General features: G+C 43.8%; 1 protein-coding gene across 1 annotated transcript in view; it reads right to left on the bottom strand.

The window, feature by feature from the left end:
- LOC135549985 (sodium/potassium-transporting ATPase subunit alpha-3) overlaps positions 1-13687 on the bottom strand; it is a 29465-nt gene extending 15778 nt beyond the window's left edge. The window contains exons 1-5 of the mRNA XM_064980400.1: positions 13278-13687; positions 12943-13014; positions 3448-3579; positions 984-1043; positions 592-795 (exon numbers count right to left, since the gene is read on the bottom strand). Of these exons, the coding sequence (XP_064836472.1) occupies positions 592-795; positions 984-1043; positions 3448-3579; positions 12943-12948 (402 nt within the window). The 5' untranslated portion in view covers positions 12949-13014; positions 13278-13687. The remainder of the gene's footprint in view (positions 1-591; positions 796-983; positions 1044-3447; positions 3580-12942; positions 13015-13277) is intronic.
- Positions 13688-21838: the final 8151 nt, after the last annotated feature.

Genomic DNA, 21838 nt, shown 5'->3' with positions numbered 1-21838 from the left:
TAGGATTGGTTGAAGCATATAGCTGGATCTAAAATACCACATGCCATGCAGGGTTGAGGACAATTCAGAATTGAATTGAGAATGCCTGATGAATTCCAATTCAGTTCTTGAATTGAAATAGTAAACGGGATGCAGAATTATTTGAATTTGAATTAATGGAAATATATAGGATAGGAAATAAATCATTGATACATTCAATGAAATTCATTGAAATTCAAATGCCTCATTTAGTATTACCCAGGTACAACTGGAGAGAGAGAGCAAGGGGAGAGAGACATAAATATTGTTTAACCATTTATCATTTCAGACAGTGCCTATATTTCCCATTCGTTGGTTGAAGGCATATAGCTGGATCTAAGAAACACATTGGACATTGACTCATATCAACAGTAGACCACTAGACACTTAATTGAGTTTGACAAATCTTTTAGTGCCAAGTAGGAATCAGCCACAACCCCACAAGTTGAATCTTAATGCTACATTTGGGAAACACTACATTAAGCTGAACCAAAAAGGTCATGTATACCCTTGCATCCCTTTATCCCCAGCCAAGTGATGATGGTGGTCATTTTGTGTGTGTCTGTCACTCACATTGTCTCCGGCAGGCTCATCCTCGGTGGCGGCTTGGATGGCGTAGGCCAAGAAACAGAGGATGGCGCCAGTCCACAGCAGGATGGAGAAGCCACCGAACAGCTGACGACAGAACTTGACCCACTCGGGGGTGGTGGGGGGAGGTGTGAGGGCGTTTGGACCGTCTCGAGCCAGGTACTCAGCGGCCTTAGCGTTGGTCAGACCCTGAGGAGGGGGGCGAGAAAGGAGGGAGAGGGAGAGAGGAAGGATTGCTGTTAAAAGGATACAACCTTGTGATGTGGTTGTTGGCTAGCTAGATATTTTGTGTGATAACTGATATTACTATTAAGGTTACAATATATTTCATTTTAAAAGCCCAGGTTTTGAGAAAACTCTTGAGGTGATGAACTTACCTGGACTATATCAGTAGCGTACTTCTGGCATACCTCCTCGATGGACATCTTGTGTTCCGTCTAAAAGAAAAAAGTTAAAAACATTGAATAAAACTAGTTTTAACTAAATATTTGCAAATACATAGTGAATAGAGCTTGGGGACATTTTACGGCTGTTTTTCAGAGGGATATTCATATTCTCATGGTTTGGCCATATGCCTCATGTCACGTTTACTCCCACTCCCCCTCTCCGACACTCACCTGGACTCCATCACCTTCCCGATTACCTCCCCTATATCTGTCACTCCCCTTGGTTCTTTCCTCAGGTGTTATTGACTCTGTTTCTGTTTCATGTCTGTACACTTTTTGTGTTTCTTGTTTTGTACTATGTTCGATTTATTATTAAATTTGCACTCCCTGTACGTGCTTCCCAACTCCCAGCGTACACGTTATACGTGCTTCCCAACTCCCCGCGTACACGTTATAGAATAACGCTTAACTAAGAGAAAGCAACAGGGATTTTTGGTTTTACTGGTGACGTTGGATCCAAGTGCCGCTGCCAAAGCAACTGGAGATGCCTCAGCTGGATCATCAGGCTTCCATGCCTCAGCTGGCTCGTCATGCTCCCGTGCCTCAGTAGAAACGACCGGCCGGCTCCTGGTACTCTGGACCGTCCCTCTGGTCGGCGTCGTCTGGCGGCTAGAGACGGGCGTCAGTGAGGGGGAGGGGGTACTGTCACGTTTACTCCTTCTCCGGTGCTCAACGTCGCCAGTTGTCTCATTACGCACACCTGCTACCATCGTTACGCGCACCTGCACTGTCACGCCCTGACCATAGAGAGCCTGGGGGGGGAGGGGTTCTAGTCAGTTATTTTCTATGTTGCTGATTGGAATGGATTTTGGGGGGGGCCACAAGGGGTGGTCTGCGGAGCAGTGGAGAGTGGAAGAGCGGGTCATCAGTCCGGTGCCATCTGTGCCAGCTCCCCGTACTCACCCTGAAGAGCCAGAGACCATCAGGGAGACGATGGAGAAGTTGGGAGAGAGAGAGATGTTGATCAAGTGTGTTCTGCTCAACATTCGACCTGAAGAGCCTGTCAGCAGTCTGGTGAAGTCTGTGCCGGCTTCATGCATCTGGCCTCCAGTGCGCCTTCTCAGTCTGGTACGTCGTGTGCCAGCTCCCCGCACTCGACCCCTGAAGTGCGTGTCCCTGAAGTGTGTGTCACCAGTCCGGTGCCACCTGTGCTGGCTCCACGCACCAGGCCTCCAGTGTGCCTCACCAGCCCCGCTCCTAGGCCATAGCCTTCCTCGGCGCCGGTGCCCAGTCCAGGCACAGCGCACAGTCCCCTCCAAGGCCGGAGCCTTCCTCTGCGCCGGTGCCCAGTCCAGACACGGTCGTCCAGTCCCATCAGTTATTTTCTATGTTGCTGATTGGCATGGTTCCCAATTAGAGGCAGCTGGTAATCGTTGCCTCTAATTGGGGATCATATTTAGGAAGCCCTTTCTCCCACCTACTTTGTGGGATATTGTTTTGAGTGAGTGCATGTAGCACTACGGTACTTCACGGTCGTTGTTTGTTTCTTGGTTTGTTTAAGTTTCACTAAAATAAAGATGTGGAACTCCAATCACACTGCGCCTTGGTCCGTTTCTCCTAACGACCGTGACATGCGCCTCATGACACTCACCTGGACTCCATTACCTTCCTGATTCCCTCCGCGATATCTGTCACTCCCCTTGGTTCTTTCCTCAGGCATTATTGACTCTGTTTCATGTCTGTACGCATTTCGTGTTTCTTGTTTTGTGCTATGTTCGATATATTATTACATTTGCACTCTCTGTACTTGCTTCCCAACTTCCAGCATACACGTTATACCTCATAACAGAGTAAATTCTCTTCAAACAGGATTAGTTTACATTGGCATTGCCTCTAACCACAAACTATTCATACAAAAAAAAATCATTTGTTTGACACCCATGAGAATCACTTACTGCCACCAATAAAAAAGATTTTCAGGAATACATGCTACCAAAATCCTTAGTCCAATCATTTGAGAAGTTATCTTTTTGTTGTCGCAAACAGAATACACAAAGACTGCCCACTGGGAACACATTGGTTGAATAAAAAAATAAATAATAATTTCATGAGGCAAGTCAGTTAAGAACAAATTCTTATTTACAATGACAGCCTAGGAACAGTGGGTTAACTGCCTTGTCCAGGGGCAGAATGATAGATTTTTATTTTTTTTACCTTGGCAGCTCGGGGATTCAATCTCGCAACCTTTCGGTTACTGGCCCAACACTCTAACCACTAGGCTACCCACCGCCCAGTGGGTGCTCTTTGGAGTATTGTTTCTTATACCAGGGTCCTTCCTCCTTAGATTAGCACTTTGGACTAAAATTGGTCTCCAATTAGCAACATTCCAGGACACACTGCTCTAGGGCACTGTGCATGGACAGGAAACAGGAAGTAGGAATTATACACTACATACCAAGGGAACCTCCTTCTTCAGTTCATCCATGTCCTTGGTCTTTTTGTCCGCCTTGGAGTCCGCCTTCTTGGGGGACTCCTTCTCTTCCTTCTCCGTCGTGGTGGCCACACGGTAGCTGTCTGACCGTCCATACTGAAAGACAAACACAGAGAGAAAACAGATTCCTGACCAGTCCATATTTTACATAGAAAAAGGTTGGGTTAATTAGCTGTTTGGTCAGCTAATCCTGAATCCACAATTTTAGGCTTTGAATATGTCAATGCTGCTCTTGTAACTTTGAGTTTTGCTAAGCCACAACTAGATAGGAATTCATGCACTCAGATAATATCAATGTTCGCTACTTGAGTGGAGGCCACAATCAAACAAGCAAACAGAGAATTAAGTGCAAGGCTGCCGTAATTATATGGTTGGGAAAAGCTCCCTAAATATTTGCCACTCTAGCTTTGTATATTCCACATGAAAATGATGACAATTATAACAGCCAGGAAATGTATACCATGGTCCAGAATGGAAGGTTTTTCAAATCAAGATCTATTGGTTATGGTTTATAACTAGGCTACTTTACTTCACTAGGCGTCTCCTATAGGTAGTGAGCTCTCCAAATTCCCACAATTTGAGAGTGTTTTATTTCCCCCAATTTAATGTTTCCCAACATTCCAATGTGTTTCATTTTGACATGGTATGGTCCAAGGAGTGACCAAGTGTACAGCATTGACAGTAAACTCCCATTTGGGGATCTTCTTGTCAGATGGGTTTTGGTATCGCAACAGGAAGTCTGCATTCGAGTCAGGTATATCTCACCTGTCTTTTGTGGTTTAGACAGCTTATTTTTTACCTGATTGAAGGCTTTTTATTTGAAATATTGAAGGTTGAAGTCTGAACTTTGTAAATATATACAGTGATAAACATCGCTTTGGAACATTAGCTCAATTTTGTAAATGAATCGAACCCCCTCTACCCGCCTGCCTCCTGCTGCTTACCCTTAAGACTCCTACAAGGTCCCTATTTTACAGTCAGTGGTATATCAGTGATTGCCTACATAATGCAAAGGCACCCAAACATGGTTCATTCCTCTACCCTTCCCTCTCTCATTACTCCCTCCACACCCAACCTCTCTTTCACTCTTTCTGTCTCTCCTTTCATCTCTCTCTCTCCCACACTCTCTTTAAATGTCTCCCTCTTTCTCTCGTCGTGGACAATACAAGCCTTGTGAGAGTACAGTGCCACAGTGAGAGGGACCTCACATGGTTGTTTCTATGAAAAGCACATGACGGTGGCCCTGTGGCCCCAGGTGCCGTGATGTTCAGAGAGACCACAGACCACAGCAAGTCCTGAAAACGTCCTTAGAGGAGAAATGGTCCATGATACTAAATGTGTTATACTATGTGCCTTATATGCGCCTGTATGTGTTTATATGTCTCTTATAATGTATGTCTAAATACTGTACAATGAGTATACAAAACATTAAAAACACCTGCTCTTTCCATGACATAGACTGACCAGGGGAATCGAGGTGAAAGCTATATTCCCATATTGATGTCACTTGTTAAATCTACTTCAATCAGTGTAGATGGGGCCTCCCGGGTGGCACAGTGGTTAAGGGCTGTGTCATCAGAGACTCTGGGTTCACGCCCAGGCCCTGCCATAACCGGCCGCGGTCGGGAGGGCTTGGCCGGCAGGGATATCCTTGTCTCATCACGCACCAGCGACCCCTGTGGCGGGCCGGGCGCAGTGCGCGCTAACCAAGGTTGTGCACGGTGTTTCCTCCGACACATTGGTGCGGCTGGCTTCCGGGTTGGATGCGCACTGTGTTAAGAAGTAGCTTGGTTGGGTTGTGTATCAGAGGACGCACGACTTTCAACCTTTGTCTCTCCCGAGCCCGTACAGGAGTTGTAGCGATCAGACAAGATAGTAGCTACTAAAACAATTGGATACCACAAAAAAGGGGTAAAATTCAACAACAATCAGTGTAGATGAAGGCAAGAAGGATTTTTTAAGCCTTGTTTTATTTATTTTTATTTTACTAGGCAAGTCAGTTAAGAACAAATTCTTATTTTCAATGACGGCCTAGGAACAGTGGGTTAACTGCCTGTTCAGGGGCAGAACGACAGATTTGTACCTTGTCAGCTCGGGGATTTGAACTTGCAACCTTTCAGTTACCAGTCCAACGTTCTAACCACTAGGCTACCCTGCCACCCCTTGTGTATGCGTCACCTTCATCGTGGCGAATGGGCTCGTGTTAATAGCTGAAGCGTAATAAGTGGAATGGTATCAAATACAAATACATCAATGCCATTCCATTCACCCCGTTCCAGGCATTATTATGAACCGTCCTCCTCTCAGCCGCCTCCACTGGTATGTGTGCCATTCAGAGGGTCAATGGGCAAATTTGAGTGCCTTTGAACTGGGTATGGTAGTAGGTGCCAGGCGCACCGGTTTGTGTCAAGAGCAGCAACGCTGCTGGGGTTTTCACGCTCAACCGTTTCCCGTGTGTATCAAGAATGGTCCACCGCCCAAAGGACATCCAGCCAATTTGACACAACTGTGGGAAGCATTGGAGTCAACATTGGCCGCATCCTTGTGGATTGCTTTCGACACCTTGTAGAGTCCATGACCCGACAAATTGAAGCTGTTCTGAGGGCAAAAGTGGGAGTGCAACTCAATATTAGGAAGGTGTTCTTAATGTTTTGTATACTCAGTGTATGTGCCTGTGTTTACGGCCATAAAACACACAAAAGGCAATTTATCGTCTGAACTTTAATCACAGTAAGACAGTAAAAGACACTATGAGCAGACTTTGGGTTTGGTCACTGATACATTCATGTTGTATCCATCTAGTCTACAAGGTAATCACATTTCATGGTTGAATTACAGTCTTCATCGCTTGATCAAAGGACTAGACATTGCCACTGGGGGAGATTCAAGGGAACACTGGGGAAGATTCAAAGAAACACTGGGAGGGATTCAAAGATACATTGAGAGAGATTCAAAGATACACTGAGAGAGATTCAAAGATACACTGGGAGAGGTTCAAAGATACACTGAGAGAGATTCAAAGATACACTGGGAGAGATTCAAAGATACACTGGGAGAGGTTCAAAGAGACACTGGGAGAGATTCAAAGAGACAGTGGGAGAGATTCAAAGAGACAATGAAAGAGATTCAAAGATACATTGGGAGAGACTCAACGAGATATTGGGAGAGATTCAAAAGATAGAGATACAGAACCTGTCCTATCAGACAACTCCAAATCCTTGTATCAGAGCTTTAGAGAGACTTTACAAGATATGCATCACAGGAGCCTTTGGTGGTTCATTTTCCTACTGCATCTCCTTCTGTTTCCCATCATGTAACACACACAAACCAGGAAGTACCTCTGAGTCATCCACAGGAGAGCCAAAATGTCGTCCACTAAACACCGAAGTTGCCTAGCCCACCACTGGTTGACTATGGGGGTGCTCTTACCTGGTATTACTGTAGACCAGGGGAGGCTCCTCAGAGGAGGAAGGGGAGGACCCTAGTAAAACATTAAATATATTTATCCTTTTTGGATAAAACAATACTAAATATATTCAAGTCACCAAATAATTGATTAAAACACAATACAGTAGCCTCAGTAGCACTCTGCAGGGTAGCACCATAGTGTAGCCCAGGCCTGGGCAACTCCAGTCCTCGGGGGCCTGATTGATGTCACACTTTTGCCCCAGCCCCAGCTAACACACCTGACTCTAATAATCAACTAATCACGATCTTCAGTTAAACATGCAATTAGTTTAAATCAGATGTGTTTGCTAGGGATGGGGGAAAAGTGTGACACCAATCAGGCCCCTGAGAACTGGAATTGCCATGGCCTGGTGTAGCCGGAGGACAGCTAGTTTCCAACCTCCTTTGGGTACACTGACTTCAATACAAAACCTAGGAGGCTCATGGTTCTTACCTCCTTCCATAGACTTACACAGTAATTATGACGACTTCCGGAGGACGTCCTCCAACCTATCAGAACTCTTGCAGCATGAACTGACATGTGGTCCACCCAATCAAAGGATCAGAGAATTAATCTAATACTGAAAGCATAAGCTATAGCTATTTAGCACTGTAGTGCATAAAATATGATGAGTAGTTGACTCAAAGAGAAAGACAATAGTTGAACAGTTTTGAACAAAGTCATTCCTTTAAAAAATTAAGGAGAAGCAAGAGGGAGAGAGCACTATCTATATTTTGTTGTATTTTTTTACTTTCATTTTCACCTAGCTAGTGAATGCAGCTAGCTAGTTTAGCCTACTCAAACACCCGGCTCAAACAGAGAGGGATGCTATATTAACACTGGAACTCTTCCAAGTCAAGGTAAGATTTGGGTTTTATACATTTCTTGCCACCGGGGCCCGCTGCTAAACTGCTTGCTGACTGTACACTGTACTGCATATTGTAGTGGGTTTACAAACGCTTTAGTTCCAGTAGCTATGTTGACTAGCTATGGCGTAAGCTAATATGGTGACACTGATGTAGGCTGTGTGTAGCGGTTAGAGGTTATGATACGAAGGTTTTTTTTTTAAAGGTTTTTTCACCTGGAATACGAATGACAGTAATCCAATACACTGTAATAGAAATAGTCCCTTTGTAGTCCACGATTGTCTGTAGACCCTGCCACATACGCCTTGTGTCTGAGCCGTTGAATTGTGACTCCACTTTATCTCTATACTGACGTTGTGCCTTTTTGATAACTACACTGTTGGTATTTGGCCATATTCCCAGTCAACTTGCCATGGTTAAATGTGGTGGTGCGCGCTTTCAGTTTTGCGCAAATGCTGCCATCTATCTACAGTTTCTGGTTCATTTTAATAAAAAGTTTAAATGTAACCTTTATTTTACTAGGCAAGACAGTTAAGAACAAATTATTATTTACAATGACGGCCTACCCCGGGCCAGAACAGTACGACGCTGAGCCAATTGTGCGCCGCCCTATGGTTAGGGTAGGTTTTAATAGTCACAGTGGGTACAACAACCCATATACACTTCCTGATAGACAAATACACTGGTGACTGAGTTTGCTATTCTCGGAGGCTATTCAGAACATATCCCAGTCCGCGTAATCAAAACAATTTTGAAGCGTGGATTCCGATTAGTCAGACCAGCGGTGAATAGTCCTTAGCACAGGTATTTCCTGTTGAAGTTTCTGCCTATAGGAAGGGAGGAGCAAAATGGGGTCGTTATCAGATTTCCCTCAGGGTGGGCAGTGGAGGGCTTTGTAGGCACCCCAGAAGTTGGAGGAGCAGTGGTCGAGTGTTTTAGCAGGGCGAGTACTATAGAACTTCGGTAGTGTTTTCCTCAAATTTGCATTGTAAAAATCCCCAGCTACAATACATGCGGCCTCAGGATATGTGGTTTCCAGTTGGCATAAAGTCCAGTGAAGTTCTTTGAGGGCCATTGTGGTATCGGCTTGAGGGGGGAATATACACGGCTGTGACTATAACTAAAGAGAATTCACTTGGGAGGTAATAGGGTCGGCATTTGACTGTGAGGTATTCTAGGTCCGGTTGAACAAAAGGACTTGAGTTCCTGTATATTATCACAATCAAACCATGAGTAGTTAATCATGAAACATACACCCCCGCCTTTCTTCTTCCCGTGGAGAGATATTTATTCCTGTAGAGGTGATTTGATGATGTTGAAACGATCAAGTTGAAATGGTGCTGGAATAATGAAGGCAGCTCCTGTATTCTTTGCGACTTGCAGTAACTCTCTTTGGTTATAAATCAATAGTTGTTTCCATAGGGCGGCGCACAATTGGCCCAGTGTAGTTCGGGTTTGGCTGGACTAGGCCATCATTGTAAGTAAGAATTAGTTCTTAATTGACATGCCTAGTTAAATAAATACAAATAAAAAATGTGTTTAGGAGGTCCGAAAATGTTGGCAACATTAACTTGCCTGACCATGCTGTAGGTCATGTAACTGTCTGTTACATGCAATATGCTTTGTGGATTTCAACGGACAGAGGTTGCTATCCTGTTTTGTAATAAAACAAAGGTGTGGTTGAATTGTCTCGGCCTTTAGGCCTATGTATCACGGTCACAAGGCATATGAATTAACTTATAAAGCAAACAACGCACTGCTACTGCTGATGAAAGGCCTACTACGCATCCCGTGAGATCAACTGTTGACCCAAATTAGGGCCGACGAAAGGAATAACTGTATTGGCCAGTGCCAATAATTTCATTGGCGGGTGCTATCCGTAATCCTTGAGATGTCACTTCCCTTACCCTAAACTTAACCATAAACAACCTGAATTTTATCTTTAATCCTTTTAAATGTCAACTTCAGAGGGGGGTAGGGACGTCCCAAGGGTACAGGATAGCACGGACCAAATTTCATCACAAACCATGAATCATGACATCATCGGCTTAAGGAAGGATACAGTGCATTCGGAAGGTATGCAGCCCACTTGACTTTTTCCACATTTTATTACGTTACAGGCTTGTTCTAAAATGGATTTTAAAAAATTATTTCCTCACTAATCTATACACAATACCCCAAATTGACAAAGCAAAAACAGGTTTTTAGATTTTTTCAAATTTATGACAAATATAAAACTAAAATACCTTATTTACAAAAGTATTCAGATGTTTTGCTAGGAGACTCAAAATTGAGCTCAGGTGCATCCTGTTTCCATTGAACATCCTTGAGATGTTTCCACAACTTGATTGGAGACCACCTGTGGTAAATTCAATTGATTGGACATGATTGGGAAAGGCACACACCTGTCTATATAAGGTCCCACAGTCAACAGTGCATGTCAGAGCTCCGAGACAGGATTGTGTTGAGGCACAGATCTGGGGAAGGGTACCAAAAAATGGCCGAGTTGGCAGCCCGGCCAAACTGTGCAATATGGTGAAAAGGGCCTTGATCAGGGAGGTGAACAAGAACCAGAGGGTCAGTCCTCAAGAACACAGTGGCCTCCATCATTCTTAAGAAGACGCTTGGAACCACCAAGACTCTTCCTAGAGCTGGCAATCAGGGGAGAAGGGCCTTAGTCAGGGAGGTGACCAAGAACACGATGGTCACTCTAAGTTCCTCTGTGGAGATGGGAGAAGCTTCCAGAAGGACAACCATCTCTGCAGTACTCCACCAACCAGGCCTGTATGGTAGAGTGGCCAGATGGAAGCCACTCCTCAGTAAAAGGCACATGACAGCATGCTTCGAGTTGGCCAAAAGGCACCTAAAGTCTCACAGATTATGAGAAATATGATTCTCTGGTTTGATGAAACCAAGACTGAACTCTTTGGCCTGAATGCCAAGAGTCACTTCTGGAGGAAACCTGGCACAATCCATAAGGTGAAGCAAGATGGTGGCAACATCATGCTGAGGGGATATTTTTAAGAGGCAGGGACTAGGAGACTAGTCAGGATTGAGGGAAAGATGAATGGAGCAAAGTACAGAGGTCCTTGACGAAAGCCTGCTCCAGAGCGCTCAGGACCTCAGACTGGGGCAAAGGTTCACTTTCCAACAGGACAACGACCCTAAGCACACAGCTAAGACAACGCAGGAATGGCTTCGGGACAAATCTCTGGATGTCCTTGAGTGGCCCAGCCAGAGCCTGGATTTGAACCAGATCGAACATCTTTGGAGAGACCTGAAAATAGCTGTGCAGCGACACTCCCCATCCAACCTGACAGGGCTTGAGAGGATCTGCAGAGAAGAATGTGAGATACTACCAAAATGCAGGTGTGCCACGCATGTAGTGTCATACCCAAGAAGACTTGAGGCTGTAATCGCAGCCAAGGGTGCTTCAACAAAGTACAGTAAAGGGTCTGAATACTTGTTAACTTTCAGTTTCTTTTCCAAAATGTTCTAAAAATCGTTTTTTGCATAGTCATTATGGGGTATTGTGTCTAGATTGAACACTTTTTTTGTGTTTTTTAAATACATTACAGCCTTATTCTAAAATGGAACAAAATGGTGAAAAATCAAGGGGTCTGGATACTTTCCGAACGCACTGTATACAACGATGAATAGGAACATTTTATCCTTTTTGCCATGCCTAATCAACAGGGTTTTGGCAGTCTGTGTCATCACTACACCGAGTCAAAATGGAAGATAGAAATAAGCAAGATTTTCTGTTACAACCCGTCACTGGCATGTTTGATTATTAGGCTATGACAACCTCCCTAACCCATATCAACATGGGGGAACGAACTGGGCATCCATTTTGGCACAACTGTCTGCATTGATTGGTACCCCAACCGAACCTCTCCAATAATTCCCTGTCTGTATATCCATAACCAACGACTCTCACAGTTTCAGTGACTTAATATATGACTCTGTAGGATGGGTATAAAACAAGTGGTGGACAACAATTCCAATATTCCAATTCCGACATCTGGTATCCCACCCCCACCTTCTGAACGTGTCCCTGTGGCCTCCTTATCAATTACAAATGTCAGTCATGGAGGTCATCATGGTGCCATAAAAGCAAGGGGTCAAAACGTGAATATTATGACAACTGGGCTAATAATGTAATGAAATTAGGCCTATTAATAGATCATCCGATTTAGAGGATGGATAAGGCATCTGTCCTGCAACCACATTGTCTTTCTTCTGTAGCCTAACCTAAATATTCCTAAATATTGTAATTCTTCTTGACAATTTGTCTATGTGCCATTCAAATTCAATGGAGTATATACAAAAAAAAGTAGAGAATGGCCAAAAAAACATCTCATTTGGGATTTAGGTTTGGCGAACAGCTTGTTTTCAATTTGTCACAAGGAACAGATTGCGCGCCTTTGCCACACCGGCGACACATTCCTTAATCGCCCAACAGAGTTCATCCCTCGGTAGCCTACATATGTTTAGTGATATAATTAAACAATAAGGCCAAGGCAGGCTGTGTCCAGGCACTCCGCGTAGCTATTATAAATCGGTTACCAACATAATTAGAGTAGTAAAAATACATGTTTTGTCGTAGCCGTGGTATTCCACGGGTGTCAGCCAATCAGCATTCAGGGCTCGAACCACTCAGTTTATAATCAAAATTTGGGACCAGATTCTCCTCTCCCGATAACTCAATGATGACGCACCCGCTGACGGCAGGAGAGGAGAAGAGTGGAAGTGCGCAGCGAATCGGTTCGAGCGCAAATTCGGAAAACGGTGCAGATAGCAGATTAGAACAATGTCAGTAATGTTTCTATTTAACACAGACATGGAAAATGTGATTTAACAGAAGAATAGACAGCGATGAAATGTATTGAACTGTAATTCGTCCAATTGCATTGAATCGAGATAGAAATAGATACCCTTCATGCGTTTAACTGTCATGCAAGTAAAGTCACAGCAATTTGCAATAGTTTCACAAGCCATCGAAATCCAATAGTGGTTTATGTCATTCCAATATGATGTTTCTTCCACATTTGAACCCTTTGAGGTGAGTTACACATGTCTCATATGCTACTACAGCTATCCATTCATAAACGCATTTTTACACACAATAGAAATAACTCTTACCCCCATCTCGGCGCAGTCAGTCGGGTATCCACAGCAGATGAAAAGGGTTGAGGCTGGATTCCACCAGAGTAGCTGATAGTATAGTGTAGAAACAGAAGCGAGAACAGTAACTGTACAATTTAAGAAGAAAAAATGTTCTTCTTCCAGACCCTGTTGGCTATTGTTCTAATAATACATGATCAGATCTCATTCATAAGAGGAACGGCACAGAAATACATGAGAAGGCAACGTTTCATTGAATACCTTTTTTAAAAAGGGGCCGTTTTAGGTGTAAAATTATCAAATTAAAGGCAGTTTAGCAATAAGCGTTGCTCTGTATCATGCGAAAATTATACCCAGTAAAATTGAAGAGCCGAGCCGCTTGTTTGCGGTATTCGATTCTGTCTCCCTCCGCTGCTCTGCTCAGCTGCGGTGCCACTCCCTTTCCACGCTTCCCAATGCTCCTCGTGTGAAAGAAGCGCCAGTTGGTGTGTGAGATGCACTGCCCTGGACCACAAAGCAGGCTCAACCTATTGCAAGTGTGCTATGTAATCAGTCTCACTCGTAACTATAATCCACCCACAGACCATTCTTTGCCCCAATAGGTCGCATTACAAACAGACAATTGAGAGATCACCAGTCCAATTCTCTTTCAGGATGTTCGGACAAAGGGCCAATAGAGGTGAGAGAAGACTTGACAGTTTAAAAGAACAGCTGTCTAACAACCATGAAAACGTTCTCAAGTTATAGTTTGCTTGACAGTTCGCCTCCCTCGCGCATGAAACTGCAATCTCTTGAGAGATGACGGATTTAACAATACATCAATGATGTTGTGAATCTCTTCTGCAGCGATAAATACAAAGGCTCCGCTCAAGTCTGTCATCCGTATTTCTGGAACATATGAATAGGCTATTCCATGTTCCTCCCCAATGACCAATCTGTCTCAACACTAGTGTTCCTCTCAGTCCCCTCCGCCCAAAACTCCCACTGTCAAGTGTGGTCTCCATGGAGATTTGATAAGCATCTCTTATCACTCCACACCAAAGTTAGTGGTTGCGCCTTGCATGTAAATGCTATGCGAGCATTCCAGAGAGAACACACACTCAATCATCTGATATCATTGTATTGTTCAACGCACTTGAATGCTTACTTCTCTGGCTTTACAAGTGTATTTTTGAATCCAACACCTGCTGTTGAGTAGCCTGGGCACCAGTCTCTGTAGCTAACATTCCACTTCTTGCCACTCTGTGCCACTCCTTGCCTTTGGCAAATAATAGGAGTGGCAAGGAGTGGAATGAATGTTCACTAAAACGACTGGTGCCCAGACTAGCTGTTGAGAGTTTAAGTCTTGTTTTTGGAACCTTTAAACCGGGTGAATATCTGGAGTGTTTTGCCACTGGAAAGAACAAAGGGATTTGTGTTTTGTGATTATTTGTGCACAAGCACGTGTGTGTGTGTGTGTGTGGTGTAACTGTGTAACTCTTTGTGTGTGTAACAGGGAATATTTAAGATGAATAAAGTTAATATCCAGTTAAGAGTAACACACACACACACACACACACACACACACACACACACACACACAGAGGTCTGGATTTTCACTGACCCTCTCTCTATATGTCTCCGTCTCTGTCTGTTTCTACAGAGCATTCAGTATTCAGACCCTTTCCCCTTTTCCACATTGTCACGTTACAGCCTTATTCTAAAATTGATTCAATTCAATTTTCCCTCATCAATCTACACACAATACCCCATAATGACAAAGCAAAAACAGGTTTTTAGAAATGTTTGTAAATGCAATAAAAAAATTAAAACATAAATACCTTATTTACATAAGTATTCAGACCATTTACTATGAGGCTTGACATTGAGCTCAGGTGCATCCTGGTTCCATTGATCACCCTTGGGATGTTTCTACAACTTGATTGGAGTCCACTTGTGGTATATTCAACTGATTGGACATGATTTGGAAATGTATACACCTGTCTATATAAGGTCTCACAGTTGACAGTGCATGTCAGAGCAAAAACCAAGTCACAAGGTCAAAAGAATTGTCTGTGGAGCTCGGAGACAGGATTGTGTCGAGGCACAGATCTGGGGAAGGGTACCAAAAAATGGCAGAGCTGGCCGTCCGGCCAGACTGTGCAATATGGTGAAAAGGGCCTTGATCAGGGAGGTGAACAAGAATCAGAGGGGCAGTCCTCAAGAACACAGTGGCCTCCATCATTCTTCAATGGAAGATGCTTGGAACCACCAAGACTCTTCCTAGAGCTGGCAATCACGGGGGAAGGGCCTTAGTCAGGGAGGTGACCAAGAACCAGAGGGTCAGTCTGACAGAGGTCCAGAGTTCCTCTGTGGATATGCGAGAACCTTCCAGAAGGACAACCATCTCTGCAGCACTCCAGCAATCAAGCCTTTATGGCAGAGTGGCCAGACGGAAGACACTCCTCAGTAAAAAGCACATGACAGCCCGCTTGGAGTTTACCAAAAGGCACCTAAAGGACTCTCAGACCATGAGTAATAAGATTCTCGGTTCTGATGAAGCCAAGATTTAACTATTTGGCCTGAATGCCAAGTGTCACGTCTGGAGGAAACCTGGCACTATACCCACGGCGAAGCATGGTGGTGGCAGCATCATGCTGTGGGAATGTTTTTCAGCTGCAGGGACTGGGAGACTAGTCAGCATCGAGGGAAAGGTGAACAGAGCAAAGTATAGAGAGATCCTTGATGAAAACCTGCTCCAGAGCACTCAGGACCTCAGAATGGGGCGAAGGTTCACCTTCTCACAGGACAACGACCCTAAGCACACAGCCAAGGCAAGGCAGGAGTGGCTTCGGGACAAGTCTCTGAATGTCCTTGAGTGGCCCAGCCACAGTCCGGACTTGAACCAGATCGAACATCTCTGGAGAGACATGAAAAAAGCTGTGCAGCGACGCTCCCCATCCAACCTGACAGAGCTTGAGAGGATCTGCAGAGAAGAATTCCCAAAAGAGAAACTCCCCAAATACAGGTGTGCCAAGCTTATAGCATCATACCTAAGAAGACTCAAGGCTGTAATCACTGCTAAAGGTGCTTCAACAAAGTACTGAGCAAAAGGTCTAGATAAATGTGATATTTTGGTTTTTCATTTTCAATACAATTGCAAACATTCTAAAATCCTGGTTTTTGCTTTGTCACTATGGGGTATTGTGTGTAGATTGATGAGGGGGAAAAAACAATGTAATGCATTTTAAAATAAGGCTGTAACGTAAGAAAATGTGGGAAAAGTCAAGGGGTCAGACAGACCACGTATAACTCTACCTGATATAACAGAGAGGACAGTATGGTTCAGACTGTTTCTATGTTCCTGGTGGACACAAGGCTTTCAGCATGTGCGGAGGTTCCACTAGGGAAATTGTGAAATACCATGCGAGAGGTTCCACGAGTCATGTTAGATTGTGTAAAGCAAAACAAATCCCAGACCTCATGCTCCTCTGCATCTCTCTTCATCTCTTTCTTTGACTTGATTTATAGTGAAAGTATGAGAGGGGAGGTAAGGAAAGGGAGGGAGAACTCTACCTTATATAACAGAGAGGACAGTATAAATCAGACTGGACAGTTCTTGGTTTTATGATGGTGAAAATAGGAGAACGTGTCAGACATTTCTGGAGAACTAACATGAACTAATGTCTTATAATGGGCATACCGTGTTGGCTAAGCTGGTGTAATGATTTTGATAGGATTTGCTGGTCGTCCGCCAGTTTTCAAGATCAGTGAAATCGTCAGGTTGAGTCCTAGGTTGAGACATCTTTCGCCGTTGCACCGTGTGAGAGGGTCAATGACCTCTGATTAATTGACCCTACCTTCCCCTGAACCCTCAGAGACACTATGGTAACTACAAAGCAATAACCCACGTAAATACTGTTTCAAAAGGTAGTAGAGCGATAGAGGGCTGCTATAACGGCCATCTTCCCAACACACAAGGCCCCCACATTTCTGACATTTATTGACATTTCCATGTGCGGAATTTCCACTAGGGAAATTGTGAAATACCATGCTAGAGGTTCCACGAGTCATATTAGATTGTGTAGAAGCAAAACAAATCCCAGACCACATGATCCTTATCCTCTCTCTTCATCTCTTTCTTTGGCTTGATCTATAGTGAAAGTATGAGAGGAGAGGAAACACTTAACCTGGTCGCTATGGCAATGACTGTCAGGTGACTTTGCCTCCTAATCAGACTGCTGACTAAATGAAAGGAAATGGAACAGATGAGACAGTGGAAGGAGGGAAAAAGGAGGGGTCTTGAGAGGTGTTGGGAGGGAGAGAATGAAATAGAGTGAGTGAGCCCGAGAGTGAAGGAGAGATTCATTGAAAGTGTAATTATCTCCTATCCTCCGCTGCACTGTTTTTTGAAAGGTGTCTTCTTTATGGAACAAAGGCAATTAAACCTCCATCCACAAGATTATGTTTTATAATCAGTCCCAGTAGGAAGACAGAGAGATATGAATAGAAGGAAAGGATCTACATGACACTTCATGTCTACATCCTGGATCAACCCTAAACCTAACTTCATGTCTACATCCTGGTTCAACCCTAACCCTAATTTCATGTCTACATCCTGGTTCAACCCTAACCCTTAACCCTAACCCTAGCTTCATGTCCATATCCTGGTTCAACCCTAACCCTTAACCCTAACCCTGACCCTAGCTTCATGTCCAGATCCTGGTTCAATCCTAACCCTTAACCCTAACCCTAACCCTAGCTTCAGGTCCACATCCTGGTTCAACTGTTACCCTAACCCTAACCCTAGCTGCATGTCTCCATCCTGGTTCAACCCTAACCCTTAACCCTAACTCTAGCATCATGTCCAGGTCCTGGTTCAACCCTAACCCTTAACCCTAACCCTAGCTTCATGTCCAGATCCTGGTTCAACCCTTAACGCAAACCCTAGCTTCATGTCCAGATCCTGGTTCAACCCTAACCCTTAACCCTAACCCTAGCTTCATATCCAGATCCTGGTTCAACCCTAACCCTTAACCCTAACCCTACATTCATGTTCACATCCTGGTTCAAACCTTAACCCTAACCCTAGCTGCATGTCTCCATCCTGGTTCAACCCTAACCCTTAACCCTAACCCTAAATTCATGTTCACATCCTGGTTCAAACCTTAACCCTAAACCTAACTTCATGTCTACATCCTGGTTCAACCCTAACCCTAATTTCATGTCTACATCCTGGTTCAACCCTAACCCTTAACCCTAACCCTAGCTTCATGTCCATATCCTGGTTCAACCCTAACCCTTAACCCTAACCCTGACCCTAGCTTCATGTCCAGATCCTGGTTCAATCCTAACCCTTAACCCTAACCCTAACCCTAGCTTCATGTCTACATCATGGTTCAACCCTAACCCTTAACCCTAACCCTAGCTTCAGGTCCACATCCTGGTTCAACTGTTACCCTTAACCCTAACCCTAGCTTCATATCTACATCCTGGTTTAACCCTAACCATTAACCCTAACCCTAGCTGCATGTCTCCATCCTGGTTCAACCCTAACCCTTAACCCTAACTCTAGCATCATGTCCAGATCCTGGTTCAACCCTTAACGCAAACCCTAGCTTCATGTTCAGATCCTGGTTCAACCCTAACCCTTAACCCTAACCCTAGCTTCATATCCAGATCCTGGTTCAACCCTAACCCTTAACCCTAACCCTAAATTCATGTTCACATCCTGGTTCAAACCTTAACCCTAACCCTAGCTGCATGTCTCCATCCTGGTTCAACCCTAACCCTTAACCCTAACCCTAGCTTCATGTCTACATCCTGGTTCAAACCTAACCCTTAACCCTAACCCTAGCTTCATGTCTACATCCTGGTTCAACCCTTAACCCTAACCCTAGCTTCATATCTAAATCCTGGTTCATTCCTAACCCTTAACCCTAACCCTAGCTTCATGTCTCCATCCTGGTTCAACCCTAACCCTTAACCCTAACCCAAGCTTCATGTCCAGATCATGGTTTAACACTTACCCTTAACCTAACCCTAGCCGATTTCAAGTTTTCATAACAATCGGTAATCGGTATTTTTGGGTGCCGATTTTGCCAATTCTTTATTAATATTTAAAAACAAATCATAATCATTGTATACCTTTATTTGACTAGGCAAGTCAGTTAAGAACACATTCTTATTTTCAATGACGGCCTAGGAATGGTGGGTTGACTGCCTTGTTCAGGGGCAGAACGACAGATTTTCACCTTGTCAGCTCGGGGGATCCAATCTTGCAACCTTTCAGTTAACTAGTCCAACGCTCTAACCACCTGCCTCTCATTGCACTCCACGAGGAGCCTGCCTGTTACGCGAATGCCAAGGTAAGTTGCTAGCTAGCATTAAACTCATCTTATAAAAAACAATCAATCATAATCACTAGTTAAAACTACACATGGTTACTAGTTTATCTTGCGTGTCCCGCGTTGCATATAATCGATGAAACACTGGGGGATGATTTAACAAAAGCGCATTTGCAAAAAAACAATCGTTGGACGACTGTACCTTACCATAAACACCAATGCCTTTCTTAAAATCAATACACAGAAGTATATATTTTTAAACGTGCATATTTAGCTAAAAGAAATCCAGGTTAGCAGGCAATATTAACCAGGTGAAATTGTGTCACTTCTCTTGCGTTCATTGCACGCAGAGTCAGGGTATATGCAACAGTTTGGGCAGCCTGGCTCATTGCGAACTAATTTGCCAGAATTTTACATAATTATGACATAACATTGAAGGTTGTGCAATGTAACAAGAATATTTAGACTTAGGGATGCCACCCGTTAGATAAAATGACGAAAGGTTCCGTATTTCACTGAAATAATAAACGTTTTGTTTTCGAAATTATAGTTTCCGGATTCGACCATATTAATGACCAAAGGCTTGTATTTCTGTGTGTTATGTTATAACTAAGTCTATGATTTGATAGAGCAGTCTGACTGAGTGATGGTAGGCAGCAGCAGGCTCTTAAGCATTCATTCAAACACCACTTTAGTGCGTTTTGCCAGCAGCTCTTCACAAGCACAGCGCTGTTCATGACTTCAAGCCTATCAGCCTAATGGCTGGTGTAACCGATGTGAAATGGCTAGCTAGTTAGCGGGGTGTGCGCTAATAGCGTTTCAAACGTCACTCGCTCTGAGACTTGGAGTAGTTGTTCCCCTTGCTCTGCATGGGTAACGCTGCTTCGAGGGTGGCTGTTGTCGTTGTGTTCCTGGTTCGAGCCCAGGTAGGGGTGAGGAGAGGGACAGAAGCTAAACTGTTACACTGGCAATACTATAGTACCTATAAGAACATCCAATAGTCAAAGGTATATGAAATACAACTGGTAAAGAGAGAAATAGTCCTATACATATTAGATTAACAACAAAATTAAAACCTCATACCTTGGAATATTGAAGTCTCATGTTAAAAGGAAACACCAACTTTCATATGTTCTCATGTTCTGAGCAAGGAACTCAAACGTTAGCTTTTTTACATGGCACATATTGCACTTTTACTTCTCCAACACTTTGTTTTTGCATTATTTAAACCAAATTGAACATGTTTCATTATTTATTTGAGGCTAAATATATTTTTATTTATGTATTATATTAAGTTAAAATAAGTGTTCATTCAGTATTGTTGTAGTTCTCATTATTACAAATAAATAAATAAAAATCGGCCGATTAATCGGTATCGGCATTTTTTTGGGGGGGTCCTCCAATAATCGGTATCAGTATCGGCATTGAAAAATCAGAATCGGTCGACCTCTAGTAGACAACCATACCCTGCACTGTACATAGCACAAGAGTGTCAAACAATAGTAGGACAGTAGAATGTAGTACAGTATAGTAAGCATAACCACAGACATTTTTGAGTAATTAAAGTGTGCACACACATGTTTCATGACTTGTCAGTGGGGATTGACATGTTATGTCTAAGACAATGTACGTGACTGTGTCGATACATGTGACTCTACTAGGACATAGCTGTGGGTTATCTTTAATTGTATGTGCCTCGGGGGGGGGCTTTAATATGAACACTGTAATCCAGGGTGCTGCATGCCTGACACAATCTCAGATGAGATCACATATGCTGTCATCAAACAAAACGGGGACGGAAGAGAGAAAAACAAGGGAGGACAGGGAGAAGGGAGGCTGTGAATGGAGCAGGAAAGCCACATTAAGGATGACTCAGAGAACAGAGAGATAGGGAGAAAAAAGAAAAGTGGGAACGAGGGGGGGGGATTGGAGTGAATGTGAAAACTGTGACAGAAGGTGATAGGAATGAGGGAGGAGAGGATGAGAAGCGAGGGATTTGGAGGAAGACAGAGAATGCGTTTATTTTTGCAGTCAATTGCAGGTGTCTGACTGACGATAAGGTGTGTGTGTTTTTACTATCCTTGTGGAGACCAAAAGGACATTTTGCTGATCCCCACAACGAAATAAGCTATTTTAGGATTAGGGGTTAGGGTTACAATTAGGGTTACAATTAAGATTAGAGGTTTAGGGCTAGGAGTTGTAGTAGGGTTAGGGGTTTGGGGTTAAGGTTAGGAGAGACATCATACATCCTCTGAATATCATTATCGTTTGTCCACAGAGCACTGACATATCCTCCAGGGAAGGCAAGGGAGAACACAGACACACACACACACACGTGTTGTGTTGCATACGCTCTTTGAGATGTGAGAATAAGGGCTGCATATGGTACTGTTCAGGCTGAAGTGGCTGATCAGTATGGGAAGATCACACAGAAGATGAGGGGATGAGGAGGAAGAGAAATATGCTCTGGCCAGCCCACCCACATGAGACTGACAGTGCAGTAGAATGATGCTCAGTTTTGGAGACGGGTGCCACAACTTAACACAGGAACTACTGCTACTACTATTACTGAGCACGACAACACTACC

Source organism: Oncorhynchus masou, chromosome 12 (assembly GCF_036934945.1).
Source record: "Oncorhynchus masou masou isolate Uvic2021 chromosome 12, UVic_Omas_1.1, whole genome shotgun sequence".
NCBI lineage: Eukaryota > Metazoa > Chordata > Actinopteri > Salmoniformes > Salmonidae > Oncorhynchus > Oncorhynchus masou.
Note: the sequence above shows the minus strand (reverse complement) of the source record. Positions and strands in the feature narration are given on the sequence as shown.